Genomic DNA, 10,907 nt, shown 5'->3' with positions numbered 1-10,907 from the left:
CTGCTGAATTATACCAAACTGCTGGGATGGACTGTCTTATTTTCTGCTTGTTCACTGTACTTGAATTGAGAATTAATTTCTTCCTGACCTTTTCTTCATGGCTGTTGTAGTATCAGGTATAACTTCCCAGTTCTGTGGTAATTTCTGGCTTCTGCTTTTCTCAAAAATGTTTCATTAAAGGTATTTTTGCACCCCTTGTGTTTAACTCCTTATATCTTTCAAATACACATGACATTCATAGAATAATGTAATGCTTTGGATTTGAAGGGACCTTCAAAGGTCATCTAGTCCAACCCCCCCTGCAGTGAGCCGGGACATCTTCAACTAGAGCAAGTTGCTCAGAGCCCCGTCCAGCCTGACCTGAAATGTTTCCAGGGATGGTGCATCAACCTCCTCTCTGGATGACATGGGCCAGTGTTTCACCACCCTCATTGTAAAAAATTACTTCCTTATATCTAGTCTGAATCTCCTCTCTTCTAGTTTAAAACCATCACCCCTTGTCCTGTTGCAATAAGCCTTGCTAAAAAGACTGTCCCCATCCTTCTCATAAGCTCCCTTCAAGTACTGAAAGGCTGCAATTAAGGTCTCCCTGGAGCCTTCTCTTCTCCAGGCTGCACAACCTCATCAACACAGCAGAGGTGCTCCAGTCCACTGATAATAAGACATTAAAAATTAATTTATGTCTGACTGAATTAGTTCATCAAATTCTAATGGTCTTTTTCTTGTCATCCTCACAGGTTTATCATAGTTCGTTCTGGCCACTGGAATGGACAGTACCAGGCAGAGATAACAATACTTGTTATGCAAAGATTATCTGCAATAAACTTGACAATGTAAGTAGCAAGCTGGAATGGATATGCTGAGTTTTATTCTTGAAATTTCCTTTCAGACCAGCCAAAAGACTAGTATCTTTTATTTGGAGTGCCTGAGCTCAGCTCTACCTTTCTGTTAACATGTATTTGTTTTAAGAGGTTGAATCAATTTGGAGAGAGGCGATTGTTTTGGTTTTTGGTATAACAGCTGTTTGAGCAAGTGGTACCTTTATACCTGATGAAACTTCATCCAGAGTTCCTATTTATAGATCTGTGAAGAAATTTGCCAGGGTTTTTCTTCCAAGAGTTTTCAGTAACTGTACTACCCGGTGTCATGCTTTAGGTTTCTGGACTTTGTGGGTTTTGCCCTTTGCAAAGTGCATAGTTTTGTATGTTTAGTAGGAACTTGGAAAACAGGAGTTTGGTCACGGAAAACTGATGAGAAATGGGAATCTCTAGTTATGAGTAGGTGGTTCTTGTTGCAAAAAATGTGTCAGTACTGTCTGATATTTTTCCCCAAAACTATATGGGTGAACAGACACAGATTTTTGCGTGTGTGTGTGTTTGTTTAAAATTACTTTGGAGAGAAGGAATGGTAAGTTGAAATAGCATGGCCTTTATGCTAAGAAGAAGGAATTTTACTCTTTTCCTTATTAGCACGTAACCCTTTCGCAAAGACTGCAGAAAGGCTCAAAGTTCTGCTTTTATTGGGCCCTCGTTGGAAATAATCTAGTTGACAAGAACCCAGTGGGAAGAGGGATTTTACTTAGATTTCTAAGTGAAAGGTTTTTTCCTTCGGATGCTGGAGGAGAATGTGAGGTAAATAGGATACAAAGTCCTCATAATGTGAGCAATTTAAATACCCCATCTTGCAAATCATGGCCTGGGGTAGGATGTCTCTGAAGGCATGGGAAGATCCTGGAAAAAATGGTTTAAAACATGTTTTGTATCCTGCCTGATAAACTAACTAATCAAACAAATTGAATCAGACCACACCCATTTTTTAACTTGTTTTTGTAGCTGACTGCCTCACTCTAGCTCTTGCTACAGAGGCAGCTGCAAGGGACACCAAGCAGAGAGAGCTTCCTCAAAATTCAAGCCTATCATGTTTTCCTTTTCCTTCTTGTTAACTGCTTGGGGAGGAAGGGAACAGCCAGTGAAGCTCTTCAGTATCAGATTTTTAACAAACAATATAAACAGGTCCTCTGTCTGACCTAATTGCAGTGTAGAAAAATAATGTTAAATCTGAATCTACTGAACATACTGGATATCTATAAAATCATAAAAACAGCTGACAAAACTAGAATCTGCTTGGGTTTAGGTGGCATCTTTGAATTAGTGCTGTGCAGTGATTTTAAAACTCACTTTAAAATTTGTTTCATCCTGCTATAATGGACTGAAAAGGGCTGCAGAACTTTATTTGGAGCTGTGAATTTTTTTGTTAAAGACTCTGCTATTGACCTGCTTGCACAACATAATATTTTAGTCTAGTGGGAGTTAGATATTAGAGCTTTTGTAAAACTTTTCCTATTACCAACTTCTGTTTTGCTCTCGCCTGTCTTAAAGAATCGTGTGATAGGACTTCACGTTCTTGGACCGAATGCTGGTGAAGTTACTCAAGGCTTTGCTGCTGCAATAAAATGTGGTCTCACCAAAGAACTACTTGATGAAACCATTGGTATCCATCCGACTTGTGCAGAGGTAAGGGAGGGGGAGGGCACAGCTTGATTTAAAACCTGCTTTTGAATATGGTTACCTGGTTGCAAGGAAAGAGAACTACATTGTATTTTATGATATTTATTTAGTATTTGCTTAGGTAAATGACAGGGGATAGAAAATGTGTTAATTGTGCACTGCAACTTGTTTTCCATTCAAAGAAATCTAGTATTGCTCTAAGAGGAGACTAATAAGAGTGTGGAGGATAATACAGAGCAAGTAAATAAGCTGTTCTTCCGGTGTCTTACAGGTGTTCACTACAATGGATATTACAAAGTCTTCAGGACAAGACATCACTCAAAGAGGCTGCTGAGGTTAAACCTGCTGTTGTACATGTTTTCATGTTGTGCACACTTGGTTCTGTGGAAGCTTTAATACATCCAACTGCTTTGCAGCAAAACAAGCATTTGCATCAGTCCCACCGCACGTTCCGCAGCGGGGAGCGGTGCCTTCGTGCGGCTTCCTCAGTAAATCAGTGTGGCAAATGGAAACAGTAATACAGCAGGGAAATCTTGAACTGTAAATCCTGACTGTGCTTGGAATCAGCACTGCGGTGCTTTTTTGACGTTCTAGCTCAGAACCTTATTGTGAGGTGAGCTACGACTGATGACTGCCATGCAGGTTGGGAGATTTTTCTGGTCAGATGTCTGAACTCCTCCTGAAGGAAACTCCTAAGTTGCACAAATTAAAGCTAACACTTCTAGGCTCCAGTGGCTGTATATATGCCTGAGATAGAAGACAAATATATGATTGAATGATTCTTGCCAACAGTTTACAGTTGACTGATTTATCTTCTTTGATGCTTTTTGTTTTACTTAATTGTCTGTCCATTTGAGTCAACGTGGCACAAATAGGATGCAGGGTTGAGCAGTGCAGATCAAGCACTAGCCTCCCACTTCAGCCAGTCTAAAACTTCAGAGTGATCTGAGACATCGCCCTTGTTAACCTTCATAGTTGTTTGACCTCAGGTGACATCATGTCTTTAAGATAAATTTCAGTTGTAGACATCTTGTGTGTCAGGGTTGAAGAGCCTAAGTGCAATTTGCTCTTGCTGTTTGTGACTATATTTAGTCCTGACAGTCTCCAATCTGGTTTCAGCTCTGAGATGTAAAACAGAAGCCAGAGCCGTAAGTCTGTACTCTCACATGAAGTCCTGGAGAAGCAGGGTCTGAGAGTAACGTCCCACTAAAACAGCAGGTCCCAGCACGTGATGGTAATGAGCGTTGTATGGAATTTCTCTTTGCAGCATGTGTTGCAGCAGGGAGCAGTGACTTGGAGTGCTTTGTGTAGTGTTGTGCCATCAGTGCTCTAAAGCTTTTCCATTCTGCTCTGGGGGGATCGTGCTTGAATTTGGCTCTTAGTTTTGTCCAAAGAGATGTTTCGAAACACTATGCTGAACATTGTATGATAATAAACAAACAGTTTTTAACTATTTAATCTATGATGTATCATGGAATTCGAAGTTCAATAAACACCACATTCAACATTTTGTGGTGTCTGTTCTCATGGTTTATGATATCACATGCTTGAGATTTTATTGTGCTTCAATTATCACATGCGATACTAGAATATCTGTAGACTTGTGCATGCTGTAATCTTACAAATGGAGAAACAAGTTGTCTTGACACGTCTAGGGGCTTGCTCAAGAAATCTAATGTGCTGCTTTTTCAGTGTGCGGAATTCTCTATTCCAAGTGAGAACAGTTTTATACCATTCTGTATAGTCCAGAAGATCCTAGAGACATATGTTGTAGTGTTTAACTGCAGCATAGCTGAAAGATGCTCTGTGGAATCTAGCTAGAGTGTTAGCAACAAAAACTTGCTGGTGTTCAAATTTAAGAACTCTTGGAGACTTTGAGATTTTGCTGTGGGGGCTTAGTAGTACTGCAGAATATTTTCACTTGACAGTGGGGACACGTGGGGACACTTGCTGAACTTCCAGCGTTGCTTTGCTGTAGAGCTCTGGGGAGTTACTTGTTCTGGTGTCTCCAATAGAAATAGTCGATAGAGCCACCTGCTTCTGCAGCAGTGACCTGAAGAGTGGCACTGCCAGAATGTTCCATGCCTGAAAGTTTGCCTCTTAGTAGGTCAGATGTTACAGTTTGAAGTAGGCAGAACAGTAGTGTAGAAGTGACCTTGGAAGTGACCTCTCAGTTGAAGTGCTAGAACCAGAGACTCATCTGAACTGTTTTAAAAAGTCGGGGGAGATCAGGGCAGACAGCTAGTGTCAGGTCATAACTGACAGACTTTGCACAATCTAAACAGCTGAAAAGAAACTTAGTAAAGTGTTCAGAAGGCTTTATATTACAAGAAACCGACCAGTAGTGGTAAAGTTTACCTTGTGTAGCCATGTTACAGAGGAAGTGAAGGAGGAAGCAAACCAAGTCAATGAATGACAACTTCCTGAAGTTACTATTAGTAAGCAGTAACTGAGTTACTTCAATCTGATTTGCAGGTTCAGGTTAATTGATCGATAATTACCACTTGCATATCTGTAACAGTGTAGTAATTGCAGATGTTCCTTATGTCAGGCTTGCCCAGGCTGTCAGCTCTTTCGAAGTGATAATTCACAAGCATCGAGCACTCCACACAGTCTTAAGCTTTAAACTCTCCACTTAAAATATATGGTAAGTAGCTAATAGCAAGAGCAGTATTTTAAGTGAACATGTTGCTTGTGTTTAAGTAGGTTCATGTGTAAGGTACAAGGTGCCATGACAATAAGATGTAGTTAAATGCCAAAATGTTAAGTTTAACAGTAGGTGTTACAGAAGAAGATGGAATCTGAGAAGTAAAAACCTGTATCAGCCAACGAAATACCCCTGAATGTAGAGACTGACATTGGTTTTCTGTTTGCTCTGTCACTGAGTTAAATAAGCTTCCTCCTTCAGCCTTTTATAAGTGTCTCTTCACTAGTATCCTACGCCTGGACTCTAGCTGTTGTGTGGCCCTAAACTCTCCAGCTGTCCGTTCTCCCAAGACTGGGGGCAATACTGTCTGTCATTCCCAAACCACTCTTTTGTCCAGCAAGCTTGTTGTGTCTTAATGTATTACCCATAAAACAGAAAAAAATTTAAAATTGCAGGCCTGGTGTAGCGGCCAAGTGTGAGGGGGATTTCCTGATGTTGTCTCAAAGCCTTTTCAGAACTACGTTTGTCTGATTCGTCTCTTTGCAATCTCTACCATTTCTTCCAGTCCACCCTGTGACAAGAAGCGTGCAGGGAATGATGCACACTGTGGTGCAGTGAGGTGTAACGTCTGGGTGGTGAGCTCCACAAAAACCGCAGACAGACATCCCCTCACACAGGCCGGTTCAGTGGTCCTCTGCAGGCTGAGGAACCGCCGGTGGTCAGCACTAGCCCTTTCTTTGTACGTACTTGTCTGCTTGAGGGACGAGAGTGGACACTTCAGACTGCAGGGAGTCTTTGATAGAGAAGCTGCCTAAGTAGCATTTAAATGACTCTCTGCTTACGTTTGTCTTCAGTTCTCAAACTCGCTTTGGTGGAAACTCAGCGCGGGTCCAGCTGAAGCAATGTTTGTGATAGTTTCAGCGCTAGCCGATCTGGATGGAGCTCTTGAAGCTGTGGATAAACAGCAAAGCTGTATCATTTTTTAACTCATTGGTGAAATTTTTCCTTTCCTGGTCTAGGAGTGGTTATGATGATAGTTGCTATAAACATTGAAAACACTTAATCATCAGATTAGTAGATGGCTTTCCACATAGGACGAATTGTAATTATATTTTGAGCACTGTAATTTCTCTTGAGTAACGCAAGCAGCTAGTTGGCCCGTGCAAGAACCATGGGGCAAGTCAGAGACAAGAGGGGGAGATGGATTCTGTAATAAACCTCAAAATGCCAGAACAAGACATGAAAGATTTTTCCTGTATGACTGAACTGTTTAAAGCTTCAGGTTTTCACTGTTCCCTGAGTCCCGTAGATCCCCGTGAAGTGGCTTTTGACAAGCCTTGAAGTGTTTTACCTTTTCTTCAACAGATCTCAAATACTGGACAAAAACTGAAAAAAAAATATTTTTTTTTAATCTCTAAACTGCAGTTCTTGCATGTTTAAATCTTGTGCTTGTCAAGCCTCCCTCAAACATTGGCAGGGGGAAAATTCCTGGATGTGCCTTAGGAGAGGTGAGAACAGCAGAGGAAGGAAAGATCGTGTTTTAACTAAAAATAAACAGTGGATCTAACAAAGCAAACCACTTTTCTGTGGGTTTGCAGCCCTATATAATCTGATCTTAAGGTTGTAATTCAAGTAGATGAAGAAACAGGTTAACTCCTTTAAATGACCTGTTTTAATTGACAGTACACCGAGAATGTGTGTTGTGTGTGATTTAACGCCTTCACCTCCGTTAAGGTATGAGCTCACATTTTAGAGCTGAGTTGCAGTTTCCAGCGCTGCCTCTAAAAATAACAGCCATCCTTTAAGATAATTTTTGTATGACAAAAACAGGAGCAGTCTTGTGTTCGGAATTGTGCTAATGACAAGGTGTTTGGGAGGCCACGCTGCCTGCCTGTTCACTGGAAGTCAGGATAGAAAATACCATCTGTTTATTTAGCAGAGCCGGTGTCACTGTTTTCCCTGTTCCTTGTGCTTCCTTTTGGACCAGCAAACACCACTATTGTGTTTGTACGTGTGTTGTGGCCCTTGCTTTGCGAAGGAAGAAATTATCAAATAGCCAAAACCAGCTTTTATGTGTCTGCAGCAGATGTATTGGGATGGGGAAGATCAGGATCTAGAGATTCAAGTAGCAATAGCAGAGTTGGGAGGGGTTTTGAGCTGGTAGTATTTCCTACTAGCTTTTCTTTAAATAACTTGCAGGTCTTGCAGCACTTACAGTCCAAACATTATGGCGGTGAAAATCTAAAATGTTTAACTCTGATTTCTAAATAGAAAAAGTTGTCTTTAAAAAAAAAAAAAGGCAATTTCTGGAAGATTTCATTTGTAATAAACAAGGTGTATAATCAATTAGCAGCTTTGTTTTGTCACTGAAAGGACAAAAGTGCTATTCTAGAGTTAACTTGGTTAAAAATGACTTACTGCAGTCTCTCTATTTTTTTTTTCTGAAATACAAGAGTAGGGGGAGTTGTGTTCAATGTCCCATATGGAATTCTGTCCTCAAATCCACTTTGTCTCCCTTTCCCACCCCACTCTGCTGAGTCCCCCACTATGATCTGACTTGTCTGTTTCTGCTGCTCGGAGTAGTGTGCCTGCTAGCCGTAGGAACATGAGAGTTGTAACTAAGTGGACTGTGAGCCTACAAGTGGGCAAACTCCCTTTCAGTACTACTTGTGGCTGTTTGCTTTTACCAGAGGCTGATCGTTGTGGGTAGATGCTGGCATCATTCACCACCTTCTTGCCTTGTACTGGTGTGACTTTTGGAAAGCTGGCACTGACTTCCTTACATAATCTTCCCTCTGACATGCTCTGACTTGGGGCTCGCGTGGTGTGTGGGCAGAGGGCAATGCAGAGCACTGATGCTCTGAACTATTGCAGATGGTGACTGAGTGGAAGTCATGGGCTGGTACCGTGCATTGGTAAGGGAGGGAGCCCGTGCTGGTGAAGGCTGGACAGAAGAGGAAAGAATTGGTGGGGGTCAGAAGGATTGGTTTTATCTGGGATTTTTCGCCTGTGTCTCTTTTTCTTCCTCACCTCAAGCAGGAAGAAAAATAGTAGATCTTCTACCACTCTGTTTAAAACTGTGTGCTGAGGTTTTATCAGCCAGGTTTGTTGCCAGGTAATGTGTCTGCTCCTGCCATCCCGTCTTTTCTGGCTGTAGGTAGGGATACCAGCAAGTGAATGGACTGGGAAGCAAAGATTTTATGGTGCAGTTGTTCCCTCCCTTTGCAGGCAGAACTTCCTTCAGCCTGATTCACTGTGTCCTCTAGCTATCTATCCCTGAAGACAAAGGTTGTTGCCTCTCTCGTGGGTTATCTTACTACTCTCTCTCTCCCCAAAATAAGAGGCCCCATACTTCTCCCCGGAGTGAACACCTCTGCTAAACTGCCTGAAATCCTTTCTCACCCACTCTCTCGATTTCTAGGCTTTCAGTTACAGCTGTCATCTCCCCGTTGCATTTCTATTGCTCTTGACTGTTAATTTTAATGACCTTTGACAATCCCCTCCCAGCCAAGGAACATGCTTTAGAAGGGTTATTCCTCTTGAAGCTGATCAAAAGTGCTCCTTGATTGCCATGTTGGCATCTCCATAACATCCAAGGTCTCTGCTCCCTCTGGGCCAGGGAGGTGGAGAAAAAAAGTTTGGGAAACAGGCCAACTGCCTCCCACATTGGATGAGGTATCATTAAATTGCCCCTTCCCTTCAGGCTCCGATTTGTCTCTCCCCTCTAAAGGAGTTGGGTTTCTAAATTAGGAAGCCCAAGATTCTGCTATCAAGATGGTCACATTCTGCAGAAGCTTAAGTTCATCTCCCTCTCCTGACCTCAGTCAGCCGGAAAGGCACGCTTTTAAAACGTGTTTGTGTCTCGTACTTGGGTTTGCCTATCTGGGCAGAGACCACAGAGGTTAGACCTTGGCTTTGTCTTGCAGCTGTGGCGTGACTGTGGTGGTTACCTAACATCCCTGGGTAAGCGTATATTGCATGAGCGACAGGATTAGCTGCTGTTTGTGCAGCACGTTGGAGTTATAAAATGAGATGTGTTAAGAGCAGTGTCACTGACGGGATCTGTTTGCAGATCCAGTTCTGGCTGATGGCCAGCGGTTGTGTTGGGCCTTGTCAGGGACCCTGTGAGAATCCTTCCTAGACTTCCCGGTTCTGATTATTATAAACAGGGTGAGGTGGCTTAACCTTGGCTGGCGCCCCGAGCTGCAACCTCGCTCTGCCTCCTCAGCTGGACAGGGCAAGTAAATGCACAGAAAAAGCTTGTGGGTTGAGTCAAGGACAAGACCACTCGCCAGTTACTGTCATAGGCAAAACGGGCTCTGCTTGGGGAAAACTAATTTAACTTCCTGCCAATTGATACCAGAGCAAGATCGTGAGAAATAAAAACTAAGACCACCCTTTTCCTCTACTTCACTCCCAACAAGTCTGCCTCCTCCCCAGTGGCGCAGGGAGGTGGGGAATGGAGGGCCGTGGGCAGGTCATAACTCCGTCTCCACTGCTCCTTCCTCACGCTGTCCCCATGCTCCAGCGTGGGGTCCTTCCCAGGGGATACAGTCCTTCACAAACGTCTCCAGCATGGATCCTTCCCACAGACACTTAGGTTTACCTGTTTGCCTTCAATCCCTTTTTTATCATCAAGTAACACTTTTGAGCTGGCACTCCATGGTTTGGCACTTTATCTGTGGTCCTGCTACTGTCTGCAAAGCGGTAAGGGTAGGGCAGAGCTGTCACATCTAGTGTCACACCATCTGTGCACTGCTCCAGTGCTCCATGTGTTTGTAATCAGGTTTTAAACTGCAATTCCTCCTACTGGCACATGATAGCCAACAGAGATTGCTCCTAAAAATCACAGAAGATTGTTGAGTCTTGAGTTACTTCCTTCCCGTGCAGTGGGAAAGACAGTTGTATTTGTCAGACACTGAGAAATCAGGACATCTCAAAATGCAACAAGTTCTAAAGATAAGACGAGTTTCACAGCAGAGATTGGGCAGACCTCCCTTACGCGTTTGTTTCTTTTTGTTCTGTGAGGGGAAAAAAAAAAGCGTTAGGGTTACCACTATTTTCGTGTGTGTGATTTTTATCTGTAACAAAATACAAGATTAAAAAAACTCCATTTTGTCATCTCTAAACCTGACATAAACAAAGTGGATCAGTTGTTCGTGCTCGTGCATCCCCCTGTAAGGATCTGTTAATGCTGGTCAGCATTGCGGCCTTTTCCCGCAGTCTCACTGGGGGCAGCGCTGCCGAACGGCCCATGGCTGTCCCCTCTGCTGGAGGTGACTTGGTGGGCTGAGCTATGGAGGGCTCAGCTTGTCACTTTTGCACTGCTTCTGTGCTGGAAGTAGGTGATTAATACCCTGAAGATCCAAATCATTTTCCAGCTACTCCTAAAAATAGGAACATACATTTAAAAACTTAATGATTGTTGAAATGAAATATAAAAATGTCAAGGTAATTCTTATACTGAATTGGTTTTTAATTCTTGTGGTTTCTTAATTCATCCTTTATTAGTGATCATACTTCAAATGTGCTCATTAATTATTACAACATGAAAGACATTAACCTTTAATTTGAGTTCTTACCTACTGTGAAAGAAACTGATAGTCTAATGCTTTTTATTATTGACTGCGTTCCACCAAAATCAGGATGCCAGCAGCTTAAGCAGAGGTAGAATGTTGTATGGAGCCCTTCTTCAGCCTCAGGTGTCGCTTTGTATTCCTTGTGAGCCGTTAAAAACCTTTCCTCCCTTCTCT

At 42.6% G+C, this 10,907-nt stretch overlaps 1 protein-coding gene across 1 annotated transcript in view; it reads left to right on the top strand.

Moving 5' to 3' along the window:
* LOC104491552 (thioredoxin reductase 1, cytoplasmic-like) overlaps positions 1-3,174 on the top strand; it is a 13,063-nt gene extending 9,889 nt beyond the window's left edge. The window contains exons 13-15 of the mRNA XM_010133999.1: positions 738-833; positions 2,379-2,513; positions 2,779-3,174. Coding sequence (XP_010132301.1) covers positions 738-833; positions 2,379-2,513; positions 2,779-2,841 — 294 coding nt within the window. The 3' untranslated portion in view covers positions 2,842-3,174. The remainder of the gene's footprint in view (positions 1-737; positions 834-2,378; positions 2,514-2,778) is intronic.
* The last annotated feature ends 7,733 nt before the right edge of the window (positions 3,175-10,907 follow it).

The sequence above is a fragment of the Buceros rhinoceros genome, unplaced genomic scaffold (assembly GCF_000710305.1).
Source record: "Buceros rhinoceros silvestris isolate BGI_N320 unplaced genomic scaffold, ASM71030v1 scaffold2184, whole genome shotgun sequence".
Classification (NCBI taxonomy): Eukaryota; Metazoa; Chordata; class Aves; order Bucerotiformes; family Bucerotidae; genus Buceros; species Buceros rhinoceros.
The sequence above is the reverse complement of the archived record's forward strand: the minus strand, read 5'-3'. Positions and strand labels throughout refer to the sequence as shown.